At 38.3% G+C, this 18,184-nt stretch overlaps 1 protein-coding gene across 20 annotated transcripts in view; it reads right to left on the reverse strand.

The window, feature by feature from the left end:
* Positions 1-18,184, reverse strand: part of Trip12 (thyroid hormone receptor interactor 12) — a 114,650-nt gene that overhangs the window by 60,071 nt on the left and 36,395 nt on the right. For 9 of the 20 annotated variants that reach the window (XM_021173487.3, XM_021173845.3, XM_021173454.3 and 6 more), the window contains 4 exons: positions 15,029-15,154; positions 12,886-13,688; positions 3,434-3,539; positions 180-316 (listed from right to left, as the gene is read on the reverse strand). In XM_021173487.3, coding sequence (XP_021029146.1) covers positions 180-316; positions 3,434-3,539; positions 12,886-13,688; positions 15,029-15,154 — 1,172 coding nt within the window. Of the gene's footprint in view, positions 1-179; positions 317-3,433; positions 3,540-10,963; positions 11,152-12,210; positions 12,492-12,885; positions 13,689-15,028; positions 15,155-18,184 lie in introns of those variants that run through there. The other 11 variants (XM_021174815.3, XM_021174737.3, XM_021174534.3 and 8 more) reach the window with 5 other exon arrangements.

The following is an 18,184-nucleotide window of genomic DNA, read 5'->3' on the forward strand; positions in this document are numbered from 1 at the left end:
TGAGTCTACAAATCAAAAGCACCCAATCTATGACCTAAAGTAAAAGTGTTTTATGGTAACCTCTTAATTCTCTCCCCTCCTTTCATCCTACTTAGGATGTAGAACAAGAAAATTCATCCAAAGATAAATTTGTGAAACAAACGAACAAAAATATATGTGTGTTTTAAGTGCCAGTATACCTGCAGCTCCTTGGGGAGCTTCATCTGTCCGGGCAGCTGAGGAATTTACTGTCTCCTGGTTGCTTTCAGGGTCTGCCATTTTCTCTTGCCGCCGGGCCTCAGCTGCTCCTCTCTTGCCCAGGCCAGAGCCTCGCCGACTGTAACAAAAATGTCATCATAGTCAGCATTACCAAGGCACTAGGAGCAATGTATAGACAACACAAAGCAGAAATTCACAGAGCACAAAGCCAGTTTCTTCTCCCTTTTAAATAAAAAATTGTTATAGAAAATCACTACGACATTGTATATCTGAAATTCTTCCAAGTTATAGCTCACACAATACAGGCTTCTGTGTTACTGGGAGCTGTTGTCATCTTTACAGACAGACATGATTTTTAAACACTTTCAGCTAAATGAAAAAGCAGATCCTTCTGGAGAGAGAAAAAAAACTACACATTTAAAATACAGCCTCATTTACAAACATAGACAATAGACAAAGGCTTACAGAGTACATCAACAATAGGAAGATCAAAAGAACAGGGATTATCATGCCCAGATTTTATGGCAAACTACCTAAATCATCTAAATTCAAATATCCTAACACTATAAAAACAGTTAAGGGCTTAATATTTATAAACAACCGATGAATTGGGAAGATCTGACTCTGGGAAGGACAAAGATACAGAATACACTATAGGAAATAAAGTAATCACACTTTATCATCAAGTACATTAACAGTTTATTGATAATGATTGGGTAAATTGAAAAATAGATGATCAACATTACAAATACTTAAGACACAGTTTCCTGATTTACCTGAGGATATAACTCCTGCGGGTAAAAGTCTTAGACCACCAGTGAAATCAGGTATTGAGCACTCAGTGAGCATGAAAATTACCTGAGGACTTGAGGAGGTTCTTTCTTAGTGAAAGCTACACAGGAGTGGTAAAGATTAACTAATGTTTCCTTCATAAGTAAATAGTTCATTCCAAACCTATTCAAAATTCATCCAATATTTAATATTTACAGTAATCTAAGCTAAACATTCTGTATTTACAAGTTCCTACCCTCAAAGATTGTTACTCTGAAATAAGCCCAGAAGCTCATTAGATCACAACAAGAAAGCCCTAAAAATTCAGGAAAGGTTGTGAACCAAGACTGCTAGATAGCTTATACAGAACATGACCATCTATACAAAGTATATAGAAAAATTCTAGTCAGGCGGTGGTGGCACACGCCTTTAACCCCAGCACTTGGGAGGCAAGAGGCAGGCGGATTTCTGAGTTCCAGGCCAGCCTGGTCTACAGAGTGAGTTCCAGGACAGCCAGGGCTATACAGAGAAACCCTGTCTCAGGAAAAAAAAAAAAAAATCTACATAAAAAGTAATTTTATGATCAGGCAGTGGTGGCTCACACCTTTACTTCCAGCACTTGAGAGGCAGAGGCAAGCAGACTTCTGAGTCTGCGGACAGCTTGGTCTACAGAATAAGCTCAGACATCCAGGGCTACACAGAGAAACCCTATCTCAAAAACACAAAACAAAACAAAAACAACAACAACAAAAAAAAAAAATAATTTCATATGCACTGATCAAGTGGTAATGTACACCCAAAGCAAGCAATGAAAAAGAGAATGACACTAAAATATCAGTCTTCACGCACAGCAAATTCAGACAATACTCACTCAGTAAAACTCAAAGGGGACTGGAGAGCTGGTGCCACAGTTAAGAAGAGTAGTTTTAGGTATCAAAGATCAATTGTGAGCTCCCAGAATCTGTGGGGAAGCTCACAATTGTCTACTGGGGTGGGGCCACCTCCATATATCAATATATCCATATATCCATATATCAATAATCGAACACACAATTTTAGAAAAAAAATTTTTTTCAATTAAAAACCTGGCGCAAAATGGACCAAAAGCTCTGCAGAACTCAGAATTATTTCTCAGGAAGGTATTCCTAAGAAATCTCAAATACACTCAGTTACACTAATTTTAGATATTTTAAAAGCAATATGAAGAAAGTATGTGTGTGGGAACCAGGGCACGGCGGTGGGGGGAGGGTGTGAGACAAGGTTTCTAGGATATCTGGGATATTCTAGAATTCCCTTTGTAGACCAGGCTGGCCTCAACTCATGGAGATATATCTGCTGGGATTAAAGGTGTGCATCACCACACCTAGCAACTGTTCAAAATTGTAACTATAATAGAAATCTGCCACCAGAGTGCCAAGAAGCATATCACTAGGTCCAGTCAAAGCTAATGTCTAGATACTCGTAATTAACTGTAAAATGTCTCATCTTAGCAAAAGAAGAAAAAAGCTTAAACATACCAAAAAGTATCACGGTTTATGTTATGCCTGAGGCTTTGATTTAAAAGTAGGGATTTCATTTTGATGTTTTTAATTTGCCTTGCTTAAAGTCTATGTAGTTCTTTCTGTCTGAAACTAGCTATGTACACCAAGATGTAATCTACCTCTTCCTCCAAGTTTTAGGATTACTCAACCCAACCACACCTGCCTGAGTGTACTCTTTAATTCCACTGAAAATTAGTACAATAGGAATTATACATAACTAGAGTCATGGAATATATTTGTTGCACTGACCAACATAAAAAGTGATGGTTTGGGGGTTTGTTTGGTTTGGTTTGGTTTTTTGGGCCAGAAATGGTAATGTGAGCCTGTAATCCCAGCACTCCAGAGGCAGGTGGGTCTCTATGAGTTCAATACCAGCCTGCCCTACAGTAATTTTCACAAAAAAATTTTTGTGTAGCCAAGGCTACACAAAAAAACTCTAGAGGGGGAGGGGGAGGGTTATTTTTAAAAGTTATGTCAGGTAATTCCATTAGTTTTATTTAATATGTAAATTGCATTGCTATATATGAAGTGGGCTGGGTGTGGAGCATACCGCTGTAATCTCAACACTTGAGAGACTGAGACAAGCAAAGATTAAAGTAGCAGGCCAGCAACCACATGGTGGCTCACAACCATCTTACAGCCACAGTCTGCTCATATACATAAAATATATACATATACATTTAAAAAAAAAAAAAAGTAGCAGGCTACATAGGACACAAACCAGGATCCTGTCATAAACTATGGAAGGGAAGGCGAGGAGGAAACGAAGGTAAAGAGAATTAAACAAAAAAAAAGAAAAAGAAAAAAAAAAAAGGAGAGGGGATGGTGTAGAGGGAGGGAAATTTTCAGTAATGTTAAGAAGTATAGGAAGATTTTGATCAAAGCTGAAATAAAAACTATAGGCTCAAAAATAAATGAATTACCTGGTACTAGCACAGGAGCCCGTGGTCTTTTGGCGTGTGCTCCTCCTCAAACTGGGGAGCTCAGCAGGTGGGGACTCACTGCGTTTCTTGGTAGACTTTCTTAAACCTATAAATGGGAAATAGAAAAGGTGAAAGTTATTGTGAATTAAATCTATAGGAACCGTTGCTTTTTAAAAGCCTACCAGTTCTTTCTTCAATTCTTAAGGATCTGAACAATCACTCAGCCCAAACCTTACCTTACAGTAGTAGTCCAGCCTTTCCCTGCAACTTCGGGGCTTTTCCCTGGTATATATTCTGAACTTCAAGAATTTAATCACGTTAACTTTACACTACCCCTTCATTCATTTTTAGCTAATTTACATAAAACCAAATTAAAAACAAAAGAGAGAGAACAAAACATTTATGCCGTTCCATGAGCATAGAACTAAAGATTAGTGGAATTTTTAGATCATAATTAAGAATCAACCCAGTAGCTTGCGGTGGTGGCCCACGCCTTTAATCCCAGCACTTGGGAGGCAGAGGCAGGCGGATTTCTGAGTTCGAGGCCAGCCTGGTCTACAAAGTGAGTTCCAGGACAGCCAGGGCTACAGAGAAACCCTGTCTCAAAAACCAAAAAAATAAAAAAAAATAAAATGAAAAAAAATCAACCCAGTATACTTCAGATTTACTCTAAAAGCTACCTAACACCTTTATAGTGATAGCTGTTACTAAAGTTCAAATAACCAAGAACTTATTTTATTATGTTTTTTTTTTTAATTAAAAAGGCCATGAAACCATCTATCAACCCCTCTTCCTTTTCAATGGTACAATATTTGATAGTAATAGGCTCTATTTAACCAATGAACTTCAATAATGAAAAGACTCCAAAATCAATATTGATAGTTCTGTGAATACTACTAGACTGACCACGTATGTTAATTAAATGGGAGCTTTCCAGGGGAACAATTATGTACTTGGTCTTGATTACCTATCTCTTTTCCAACTCAGAGATCTGCCTCTGCCTGCCAAATGCTAGGGACTAAACTCCAGGCTCTTCCATTTATTTTTAGGTTTAAATATGCCAATTTGTTTAAAGTGCAAATTCTCTACTGGATGGGAGGTGGAGGGGCCACAAAGACAGGACCTCGCAATGTAGCCCCAGATATTCTGGTATTTGCCTTGTCTCTCAAGTGCTGAGATTAAAAGAGCGCACTACCACTACCATGTCTTGGCTACTCTTGAATTCCTTTTTTGTTTGTATGTTGTTTTTTTTTTTTTTTTTTCAAGACAGGGTTTCTCTGTGTATCCCTGGCTGTCCTAGAACTCACTCTGTAGACCAGGCTGGCCTCGAACTCCACCTGCCTCTGCCTCCCAAGTGCTGGGATTAAAGGCGTGCGCAACCATGCCCAGCTTAAAAATCACCAATAAAGAGCCTGGGAAAGAAAGAACTAAAAAATAATTCTAGTTATCAAGGGGACTGGAGAGAGGACTCAGCATTCAAAAGTTTTACTGTCCTTGCCCGAAATCCAGATTCAGTTCCCAACACCCAATGGCAGATCACAACCACACCCACCTGTACCCTCCCCCCCCTCCAGTTCCACGGAAGCCTTCTAACCTCCCCAGGCTCACGCTCACCCACTCCTTGTGCTGCATTACACACACACATACACTACACACCACACACACACTACACACACATGTGTGTGTATGTATGTATGTATGTGTGTATGTATATATATATATATAAAATTTAAATATCTCCATTTTTTATTCCTAAGTGAAAATTGCAGCTCATTCAAGTAGAAATCGTCATTATTGTCTGGAAAGTTGAAGAATGAGTCAAAAATCAGACGCTATAATGACAAAAGTGACATTTAATATTATTAACAAAACTTTTGGGAAAATTTTATTTCTAAATAACTTATCTCTCAATAAATGCACTGTGGAATAACTAGGCATAAATGTGGAATGACGTAAAATGAATACAAAAGGATCAGAACACTATTAAGAAAAAGAAATCAAAAACGCTCAAAAGCGGGGGGGGGGGGGGGGGAATATACATTAAAATAGCAACTGGACCTTTTTTTATATCACTTGAAAATCGGTTAAGAGCCAAAAGGAGGTGGCACAAGCCTTTAATCTAGCACTCAGGAGGCAGAGGCAGGTAGGCAGATCTCTTGAATTGAGGCCATCCTAGTCTGCAGACTGAGTTGCAGAACAGCCACGACTACAGAGAAACTCTGTCTCAAAATGCAAAAACCAAAACAAGCAAAAAACCTTTAAGAATGTGGTGTTAGGTTTATATCTTTCTACATAACATGATAGTAACATAAACAGGACGCAAAGAAACGCCTACTGTCATTTAAAAAAAGTCTATGCACGTGCATAGACAAACTCTTGCCTTCTGAATAAAAACTAAAAACATGTACTAATTTCTCCCCCTTCACAAAATGCCACTAAGATAGCATTTAAAAAAAAAAAAAAATCGTCTGGGGCTGGAGAGTGGTTTAAAGCACTGACTACTCTTCCAGAGGTCCTGAGTTCAATTCCCAGCAACGACATGGTGGCTCACAACCATCTGTAATAGGATCCGATGCCCTCTTCTGGTGTGTATCTGAAGACAACTACAGTGTACTCATTACAAAAAGTAAGACATGGCTCAGTGGATAATGGTACTTCTGTACAAGCCTGAAGAGAACTGGATCTATAAAGTTGTCCTCTAGCCTTCACACTTACATGCCTAGACATTCAGACAGAAAGACAAGCAGGCCGGCAGACAGACAAGGTAAGACAAGACAATAATACTCAAGAAAAATTAAAAGGAAAAAGACTAGTCAGAGAGCTAGAGACTTAATTCATTAGCAAAACACTTGCCCGGCATGTATAATGTTCTGAGTTCAATCCTAAGCAACACCACACACACACACACACACACACACAAACCCATTAAAATTCTGAATATATGACCTACCACATTGTTTATTTTTTTAATCCTGTCTTGTAAGAATTAATATTAGTTTCAAAATAAGATTAAAGGAAAGTTTGGCCCTAAGTACATGTAGTGGTTTGAGAGAAAATGGCCCTTGTAGACCCACAGGGAGTGTTGGCTCTCAATCATCTATAATGGGACACAATTCTGGTGTCTGAAGACAGCCAAAGAGCACTCATGAATTAAATAAATAAATCTTGGGGGGACAGGGGTGGCCTACTCTGACCCAAATCTCTGAAACTGTTAAGCTAACTTCAATTAAATTTTTTCCTTTATAAGACCTGCCGTAGTCATAGTATCTCTTCACAGCAATTAAAGCCCTAACTTAAGATACTACCTACAATTGAACACTTAGTTATTCATAAAACTGGCAGGAGTAACTAACATCTAAGAGTTCACAGTGCAGAAACAAATTTGCACAATGGCCAAAGCACTGCTGTTTGCTGAAGGTACTTAGTTGTGCTTCTGTGATAGCCACATACCAGAGATTATGTAAATAAGTCTCTGCAGATATGGACTTACTTTTTAAATAAGTATTATGTCCATTCCACAATAAATTTTATAAACTTTTCAGTAATCATCACCTGCTAAAATGACACAAGTGGGATTTAAATCCAAGACTGTTGGTCTGTACTTTGGACCTTCTCCCACAAAACACTAATATTTCAAAACCAGTAACGCATCCCTTTCTCTTAATCTCTTCATAGCTATACATTTTCACTTTAAGACCAATTTCAAAACGGCCTGAGTTTGACTCTCAGCACTATGACTTCTCTGCTTTATGACTTTGGACAAACTAGACAAGCAATTCACTCCATGAATACCTATAATCTCAGAATTCTACTTGCATAGAAATCTAATGGACAAATGAGATGATCCATAACTAGCACAGTAAATATTGGCTAGTTTTTTGTTCTGAAATTGTTTTTATTTTTCAAACAAAAATCAGCAGGGCATTGTGCCATCCACCTTTAATCCTGGCACTTAAAAGGCAGAAGCAATCAGATCTTTGAGTCTGAGGGCAGCCAATAGTGAGTTCCAGGACACTTAAAGCTGTGTAGAGAGACCTGTTTTAAAAAACCAAAACAGCAAATATATGGCCAATGATGTAATATGAATCCTGCAATTCAGAAGGTAGTGTTCACTAAATCATTCACAACGGGGTATCTTTTTATTTCTCGAGGGTTTTTTTTTTTAATTTATTTATTTTATATATGTGAGTACACTGTTCTTCAGACACACCAGAAGAGGGCATCAGATCCCATTACAGATGGTTGTGAGCCATCATGTGGTTGCTGGGAATTGAACTCAGGACCTCCAGAAGAGCAGTCAGTGCTCTTAACCACTGAGCCATCTTTCCAGCGCCTTTGAGGGTGGTAATATTGTCAAATCTATATTTTTTAATTAGTAAAACAAGAGAACAAACAAGGTAGAAGGAGAGGAGGGAAGGAGGGAAAACAGTGAAGAAAGCAAGGGTTTCAAAAACACAACAAACAACAAACTATCTTCAAATCCTAATTATCTATCACTTAAATGTATAAAATATTATATAACGTGCTTGGGAAAGCTGTTCTAACACCCTGGAATAAAATTCCCAAGAAACTACTCTAAACTAGTACTACATTGTTTTTAAATCATATACAACTAATATAATAACCAGTTCTTACTAGATGCTTTAAAAAAAAAATTACCAGTTCCTTCTCTTATTTCAATAGCTTAGGCTATAATTAGAAATTAGAACAAGTAGTAGCAGTAGGAAAGCACTGACCACATACACTCTGAGAAAGTGACATTGCAAAATGGAAAGTAGCACTGTAAAATGAAGTCTGATAATATAAATGATTACATAAAGCAAGTTTAATTGAATAATTCATTTGTTCATGAGCCAATGAACTGACAGAACTCTTGGTTTTTCCTCAATGAGAGTACTATAAAAATCAAGAAAACTGCATTAAAAAGTCTGTGCTGTCTTACTACACAATGGTCTTGAAGGTCCATGAAATCCTCCAAAAAACATACTTATAAAATTAGATATTAAAACCCTATGACTGAAGTTGCCATAATCCTAGAAAGGATACAGAAAAAAACAAGCTAGCACTGGACTTAAAAGTTCCTATGTGTACTGCCTAGTCCTCAAGGTGCTGGTATTTTGTGTTCTAAGACTATTGAGAGCCTCACTCAAGTTGTGAATCTTAAGATGAGCCAACTGACACAGTAACAATATGTGAAACAGGTTACCAACTGCTTTCTGATCAAAGTTGATGATCTACAGGAGTTAGTTCACATTTGTTACTGACTGCAGAAGGTTGGGGTGGTATGTACTGAGAAAGCTACTGCTATTTTAATGTGTATTGCTAAATACACATGGTGTGCTTAACATTATTTTTCTTCTAAATAACTATGTTTATGCTCACAGATTGGTGAAACTATTTGGCGAGATAAGCATCTCAGCAGTGCCCAGTGGTAACTATCTGTATGGACTAATAAGAATGAAAGGTGTTGAATGCTTTAAAGGGACATCCATACTATGTCCTACAAAGTACAAGGAACACAAACAGCAGAAGAGGGTGGAGGAACTTAATAGTTGGGCCAGTAAGACAGAACATGAGAGTTGTTCAGTCCTTAGAATCTAAAATGGAAGGCAGAAGAACTCTGCTCTAGACTTAAATGTGGCCATCACCCCCAACACACACGGCTTACACTGCTCATCCTTCCTCACTCCATCCTACCGACAGACAGACACTGCTGTCAAGCCTAGGACCAGAGTTTGATCCCTGGAATCGACAAGGTAGAAGGAAACTCCCACAAGTTGTCTTCTGACTTCAACATACACTAAACAATACCTGTGAACAACCATTCTCAAATACACAAATAAATGTAATTTTATTCAGAAAAAAAAATGAAGGAACAGGGGAAAGGGAGTGAAATGCTACCTCCCCAACATGACTTGGTTTTGCAATCCTGAACACACAGCAAAAGCTGTAATCAAGGCTTCACATGATCTGCTTAAGACTAGGCTCATCAACAATCTGTCCTATAAAGGGTAAAGGCTCAGAGACAACGCCTCCTCCAACCTGAAGATTTATACGTATTTAAGAAATTGATGGGGGTGGGGGGGGTATGGGGGACTTTTGGGATAGCATTAGAAATGTAAATGAGGAAAATACCTAATTTTAAAAAAAAAAAGAAAAAAAAAGCTGAGAACGTTAAAAAAAAAAAGAAATTGATGATAAAGGTAAAGACATTTCTTAAGTGGCATAAACTGTTAGGTAAATGTCCCAGGAATAAATAATTCCTCATGCTATATTCCTGTAAATGGCCCTAGTGAAATTTATTCATTCACACATATGCACAGATCCACGGAACATTTAAGTTGGGGAAGTAAGGGGATTTTTCAGAAAGAAACAAAAGAAGGTAAGAAAATAAGTATGACTAAATTACATACATTTATAAAGAGTTGATGAATCGCACTTTGTGTAATTAATATATACCTATTAAAAACCCTTTCCTTTTCCTTCCTCTGCCCCTTTCTTTTTCTTTTCTCTTCCTTCCTTTCTTGAAAAAGGATCTTACTATATATATAGTCCTAACTGGCCTCCAACTCTCCCTGCTTCTGCCTCTGCTTCAAGAGAGCTGGGATTAAAGGTGTGCACCACCAAACCCGGCCTTAGAAACTATCCCTTCCTTAAGAGTATCCCTTCCTTAAGAGTCTGTCTGTTCGGTTCCAGGAAATCCGAAACGCTCCATCTACAAGGGAACCGGGCATGCATGGTAAACAGACATAAATGCAGGCAAAACACACATATACATTAAGTTTTTTTAAGTGTTGTATGTTAAGAAAGGAAAGCTCAGCCGGGCATGGTGGTGCACGCCTTTAATCCCAGCACTTGGGAGGCAGAGGCAGGCAGATTTCTGAGTTCCAAGCCACCCTGGTCTACAGAATGAGTTCCAGGACAGCGGGGCTACACAGAGAAACCCTGTCTGGAAAAAACCAAAAAAAGAAAAAGAAAAAAGAAAAGAAAGCTCAGCAGACATAGTGTTGCATGCCTATAATTTCTTAATTTTAGAGGCTCAAGCAAGAAGATCAACAGTTCAAGCCTGGAGGGCTGGAGAGATTGTTGAGCAGTTAAGACCACTAACTGCTCTTCCAGAGGATCCTGGTTCAATTCTACCCAAATGGAAGCTCACAACTGACTGTAACTCCAAGATCTGACACCCTCACACAGACAAACATGCAGGCAAAACACAAATGCACATAAAATAATAATAAATTATTAAAAGTTCAAGCCTGGGATATACCTTACTTTCATAGAGATCCTGTCTCATAAGAAATGAAAAAAGAAAACCAACCCATGAAAAGTTAAAAGACATAGTCCTCTATTATTTACGGTATGTCATCACTTGGAAATAATAACAGAATGAGATAAAGAACTTGAGTGAAGTATTGAGAAGGAAGAATATGAATCATCTGCAATGTAATAATTAACTCCAATCCAATTTACTGGCTATAAAACCACAAGCTGTGTAACAGAGATACCACAAAGAAAGCCATATGCTCTTACTTCACACTTCAAGTGAGGAGGGATAGGAGTTGCCATCAGTATTTCCAACTGTCATGAAAACCCGGGCATGGAGAGGTCAAGCTTTGATCGGGTCTTTCATTTCCTTCTGACTGCAAACTACTAAACTTGCAAATCTCAATCCATTACCTGTACCACTTTAAATGACAGCACCTTTGCAACAACCATATATGTAAACAAGAAAATATGTTAAGCAGATAAGGAGCTTACTCAATGACAAATATAAAGGCACCATAACCCAAAGTAGGAGAAAACAAATTGTCCTCCCCAAGCACCATAGCACATGCCCAGCTACGTGTATATACATAGCTACAGATTTAGTGCTAAACAGCATTAACAACTTAGTTGACTCTATTTTAAGTTAGGCTGATTCAACATTAGTGAAGCTGTTGAACAAGAACGTTAGTCAAAGGGCTGGTCATAAGGCTCAGCCAGTAAAGGTACTTGCCACTGGGTTTGATGACCTGAATCCCATCTCCAGGACCCACACTGTGAAGCAATGTCTTCAGACCTCCACATATGTACCATGGCATAGATACCCACAAGACATACATTTTTATACAACAAAGACAAACAAAATTTTTTTAAAAAATGCTAGTAGCAATCGCTCAAAGACTTTCAATAACCAAGAAATACCATAGGTCTATCAAGCCACAGTCTGAACTCCAAGGTACTGCTATATACTTGTAATCCCTGGTGAAAATATGAAAATCTTGAAAACTTGAAAGTACTTTGAGGACTAGAAAGACAGCTCAATGGTTTAGAGCACTGACTGGTCTTCCAGTGGTCCAGAGTTCAATTCCCAGCAACCACATGGTGGCTCACAACCATCTGTAATGGGATCCAATTCCCTTCTTCTGGTGTGTCTGCAGACAGCTACAGTGTACTCACAGACATGAAATAAATCTTTTTTTTTTTTTTTTTTAGAGAGAGAGAGAGAGAGAATGAACTATGAGCAACATGCTTAGACTCTGGGTCAAGAATTTAAAAACACAAAATAAAAACTTTAGACTTGTTATTAACTGTGGAAAGAAAGGGCCAGGTAGTGCTGGTGTGTGCACTCATGTTCTCAGCATTCATGAGGCAGAAGCAGGCAATCTCCGTGAATTTGAGGCTAGCCTGGGCTACACAGAGTTTTAGGACAGCCAAGGATAAACAGAGAAACCTTATTTCAAAACAACCTCCGCCAACCCCCCCCCAAAAAAAAAAGTGAAAAGGATGTGGCTCACTGTTCTCTCAGTCTCTTTATCCTTTCTATATTCTTACAACAGAACAGGGAGGAACAGCTTCAACCATATTAACAGTTAGAAGGTCAGCATCATCTGTTCCCAACAGTTTTAAGGAGAAAGTCTCCTGAAGAAGAGAAGGGAAGGTAGAGAAGGTGAGGCAGAGTTTTGTGTGTGTGTGTGTGTGTGTGTGTGTGTGTGTAAATCTCCATCTCCAAGGCTATTTCGAAAAGGAAATCGTACAGTGCTATGCTTATTCCACCTGTTACTTTGCTTAGATGTATTATTTCTACTCTCCTACAATTTTCAATAAATTAAATATGTGGAATATATGAAGCAATCATCTTATGAAGCACTCTTAAGTCATAAAATATTGCTTTTAAAATCTAATACAGAAAAAAATAATTTTTTAAATCTAGTACAGAATAAATAACTCTCCTGGTGTTGACACTAGAAAATAATTGAATAGCAGATTCTATAAAGACAACAACAGACACTGAAATATGATTACTCAGCAGTAATAAAGACATTCCTTAACTGTCTCTACAAATTTAACTTGTATTTTAACTAACATGCATTGTTATATGGAGATAAAATGAAACTGATTTGAAAACAAAATCACTCCTGACCAACCAAGACATGTTCTTTGAGTAAACAAAGATCTTCCCATAAACTTACTTGCTAATTTGGCCTGTAATCCAGAAGGTCCAGGTTTTGATGTCTCTGACTTAGAAGACCCTGGAAGAGACAGTTTTGTTTTAGGTAGGCTAACTTTGGGGCTGAAGCGAGCAGCCCAATCAAATTTTGAGGAGCCACCAGTTTTACTCTGTTCCTTTTCCCTGCTACTTCTTCTGGGACTAGGGCTGGACGCTGAACGGGAACGCCTGGCCTTGCTCTGGTCTTTTCCTTGTTTCACCCTGGCACCTGCTGGTACAGTAGAAGAGGCCGAGGCTATAGCTGAAGATGATGAGGAAGTAGAGGCAGCAGAAGAAGAATCGGTGATAGTGCTACACCCAGCTTTGGCTGAGGTGGCTGATTTTGAAGCCAGCTTGGTGGGTTTTGCAGATCTCTCTTCGGCACCAGTTGATTCGGACCCAGAACCACTCTTAACACAAGAACTCTCTGTCCTCTTTCTTTTCTGATTCCGTGAACTACCAGCAGCCACACTCTTTCTGGTGTGAGCCTTGCTTGTTGACGGCAATTGTGCAGATTTCAGTTGTTGCTCCTGGTCTAAATGTCTCTTCTTTGACTTACTATGTGGCTTATTGGTTTCTGAGAGAGACTCAATATGCTGAAATGCTCTGGGCTTTTTCGCAGAGCTAGGAGAATTGGTCCTGTTGTAGTCTGGACTAGCACTGCGTTTCACTCCTCGAGAATTGTCTTTTTTAGGCACCTGCCCCGTTTTCTGCCTTTCTGAAGTATTGGCTCTGTCTGGATCCTCTGGTTGTGGAACTATGATAGCAGATGATGAACTGCAGCTTCTAAGAAGTTAGATAAGAAAAGTGTTAGCCGTAGCCTGTCCTGAGTAAACCTGTCTTCTAACAACACCTAGGTTCCCAACTCCCTTAAATCTCTGGACCTTTAGGGGGAAAAGGTGGTGGGAGACAAAAGCCTCAGAAGTCTACTATAAACATTTTCATAGTTGGAAATGGAAGGAAAGTACTATGATTTTTAAATGTGCTTTAGACTTATGGGAGTGGGGAGGTAAGTGATATTATCTCTCATAACCCAAAATGGCCTATAAAAAGGTTTTCAGCTAAGACACTCTTTGAACACTGGTCCTCCTGCCTCCACTTCCCATGCACTGGGATTTTAGGCTTCTGCCTCCATGCCCAGATCAAAGTGAGAATACTCTTTGATCCAAACATCACTGACACGAACACTCTTCGAATCAAAAGATGTTATTGTTTTAAGTAAAACAAACGTTTAGTGGTTCAGAACTACTGAGCTTGAATTCTGAAGCTCTATTCTAAAGACAAATGTTTTCTCAATATACAGAAGAAATAAGCATTTTCTGAAAGGTTAGACATCATCTTATAAAACAAAGAATCTTTATAGTAACACCCCCTATGCAAAGTCTCCTACCATTCAGATCTAGAGAGATGGTTCAGTGGCTCAGAGTACTTGATGCTTTGGCTGAGGACCAGGGTTCAATTCTCAGCACCCACAACCACCAGTAACGCCAGTTCTAGGGGACCCAAAGCCCTCTTCTAGTCTCCTCTAGCACCCACACATATGTAAACATATGCGTATGTATATGTATGTATTAAAAGAATACTGACATGGACTAACAACAATAATACTGGCAATCAGCATTAAAGAAAATGTTAAATAACACCTTGAAATGCTGACAGCTGGGGGAAAGTATTTAAGTAAGAGTAGTTGTTGCTCTTCCATAGAACTTGAGCTCTGTTCCCAAAACCTATACCAGGTAGCTTACAACTACCTCTAACTCTAACTCCAGCTCCAGGGAATCCAATGCCCTCTCTTCTGGCCTCTGTGGGCAGTGGCGTTCATGTGTACACACACATACATACACACACACACACACACACACACACACTCTCTCTCTCTCTCTCTCTCTCTCTGGGTTTTTTAAATTCCTACCATGGTTTTGTTAAGCAAATGAGGAACCTCATCACTCCTAAAGAAGGAAAAAACTTCATCACCTAAGGTAGTTATCAGCAAGACCACTGAAGTGAATAAAATACAGAGAAAAAAACTGTACTAACATTTGAGATAACCTCATAAACTTTAATATTATGAAATAATTCAAATCCTAATTCTTCCTTGAAACTGTATAAGCAATATGAAAATTTACCTTTTAGAAAGGTGTCCCCTTGACAGTTCAGAAGTAGTATTAGATTGCACTTTGGGTGCCTTAAAATTAGATTTTCTACTCTCAGGAGGGATATATCCCTTACGTTTTGCCTGCCCTAAGTGTGACCTGTCAGCAGAAAATCAAAACAGAAATCTATCAGGACACTGAGATGCAAATGCAGTATCGAAAGTGAAATATTTTTACATTAAAAAGCCTCCCAAATCAGTGACCTACAAGTCTTCCAAATATTAATTAAATTGTGATCCTATCAGATAATCTGAGAGAAGTAATTTTGTCTTAGAACCAACCACCCCTATACCCAAAGGATAAGATTCCTAAATATCAGTTACCAAAATGCATATTGTGCTTATTAAGCAATATTTTTCAGATTTCATTACAGAAAATCTAGTATTTTCTCACCATACCACACACACACTTCTTTTAATAACATGGCATAGATTGACTAAATGACAGTGTACTATATATTCCAAAAACTGAGAACTTTGAATGTTTTGGAGGAAAAAAAATGACCAATAACATAGGTATATTTAACTTGATAAAAGTTTAACATTATTACATAATGTTTACTTTTACATATTAATATTTTTACATATTATAATATATATTATAATTATAATGTTAATACTTTTACATATTAACCCATAAATGTGTGGGGTTTTTTACATTAAAATAAAAGGCAATAAATATGACTATAGTTTTTAAACGTTTATTATAACTGGGTATGCAGACCAGTGAGTGGAAAAGTGTGTGCCTAGGTATCATGTACAAGATCTTGATTTCAATCTCCAGCACAGAGGGGAGAATCTGGTTTTTTGTTTTATGCTTTAACTTTGCAGACCAGTGTGTATGTCTAGCTATCATGAACAAGATCTTGGTGAGGGGTCAGGGGGAGAAGAACCTGTAAAACAAAAGAGAAACTTTGTAGAAAAAAAGCAATTGTGATTCACGAAGTAATGATGGTTTCCAACTTGTACATTAAAAGTCAGGTAAGGACAAAACTACAGAACTTGATGAACCCATTTTCAACCTAGTTTTGCAGAGAAAAATCAATGTAGTCATCAAATAGCAAATAAAACATGAAATCAAGATAGAATTAATCAACAGAAAGTACATGGCCCTGTAGATACCTAACAATTACCACAGAACATTAGTGTATGTTCAAAAAACTCCAGTGATATGCCTACATTTTGTTTACTTACAACAAATTTTAATTATCAATGGCAGCATTATTCTCAAAAAAAGCAAGTTTGAAGACATTATGTTAACTGTTAAATCTTTTGTGTAACTTTAGTCCTGGTTTTATTTTATTCAATAAAAAGGCATAAATTATCTATCAAAAAACTTGATAGTAGCCTGGCAGTGGTAGTACAGACCTTTAATCCCAGCACTCGGGAGGCAGAGGCAGGCGGATTTTCCAGGTTCCAAGGCCAGCCTGGTCTACAGAGTGAGTTCCAGGACAGCCAGGAACATACAGAGAAACCCTGTCTCGAAAAACAAAACAAAACAAAAACAAAACAAAAAAAATCTTTTAAAATTAAGCTAGGTGTGACAGCACATGCCTTTCATCCCGCACTCCATATGCAGAAGCAGGAGAATCTCTCCCTGCCATAAAGGCCAGCCTAGTGTACAAAGCAAATCCCAGAACAGTCAAAGGAAACTGTCTTGAAAAATAAAAATGGGTAGGTGGGTGTGTGGTGTGTGTGTGTGTGCAATTGAAACAAGTATTCAAAGACTTGAAAATCATTGGAAATGCTATGAAGCAGACTGAAGAGATAGTTCAACTGGTGAAGTGCTTGCTACACAAGCACAAGAATCAGATTCCTAACAAACAGTATTGTGGAATGGGCCTGTAAGCCAGTGCTGGGAAGCAGAGACTGGAAAAATCCAGACTCTAGCCAATCCTGAGCTCCAGGTTCAGTAAGACCATGTCTCAAAAAGTAATGTTCTTTAAATGCTTTATAAAGAAAATTTGCAACAGGTGTGGTGGTATACACCTTTAATCCCAGGCCTAAAAAAGATGGATCTCTGAATTCAGCTTGTCTACATAGTTCCAGCCCAGCCAGATGGAAAATGAGACCCAGACTTAAAAACAAGCAATCAAAGAACTAAACTAGTAAGGTAGTATACACAGAGTGATCCAAGCAGCGGTCTTAACACCTGGAAAGTGACCACAGGTGTATCTCTGATTCAAGGCCAGCCTTCTTTAGAGAGCTAGTTCCAGACCTGTCGTGGAAAAACATCAAGCCTGGCGTAGTGGTGCATGCCTTAGATCCCAGCGCTTGGGAGGCAGAGGCAGATGGATTTTGAGTTTGAGGTCAGCCTGGTCTACAAAGTGAGTTTCAGGACAGCCAGGGCTATATACAGAGAAACCCTGTCTCGAAACCCCCCCCAAAAAAATAGAAAGAAAAAACATCAACCTCTGGCCTCCACAAGTTCATGTATTAGCTCATATATATATATATATATATATATATATATACACACACTAACACTCTACACAATTAAATACATTAAATATAAATTGTTACATATCTCCAATAAATCATGAAAAATATAAAAATGCTAATTTTTTTCTTTCAAAGCAAAATTGAAAGAAGGAACCAAACTAAGTCCATATTGAATAGGGGTCATATAAAGTTTTAAGTTCCCAAAACACCTCCACACACATTCCCCACACTCCCTACCCCTTAACTGACATCCTGGTTGGCAGCTTGAAACAGCAATGCTCAGCAAGTCCCCAAGCCACACATTTCAGTAACCCAACCAATGGGAACAGGATAAGTATGAAATTAAGACATGTGCCTAAAGAAATCCCCTATCTCTAAATCCTAACTGGTGGGAAAATTAACTGTAACTTGGCTCAGATATTTGTGGAATTTGGGCTTAAAAACTCTGACATTCTGGCCTGGGGTTGCAGTTCCCGAATCTGTTCTATGGTCCTAAGATCTAAATGCAATAATTTTTTGTCATCTGCTTAAATACTTAGGTAAGATGGACATTCAAAGACCCAGTCAGCTCCTGAGTCTGTGCTATTTGACCCTGACCGGACAATTTTTGCTGCCTAATTCAAATAAAGCGCTTGCTTTGATCTGTTTCGTTGTTTTTTATTTTCAAACCCTAACAAAATAATAGTTA

This window comes from Mus caroli, unplaced genomic scaffold, assembly GCF_978045245.1.
Source record: "Mus caroli unplaced genomic scaffold, Mus_caroli_1 scaffold_1, whole genome shotgun sequence".
Lineage (NCBI taxonomy): Eukaryota > Metazoa > Chordata > Mammalia > Rodentia > Muridae > Mus > Mus caroli.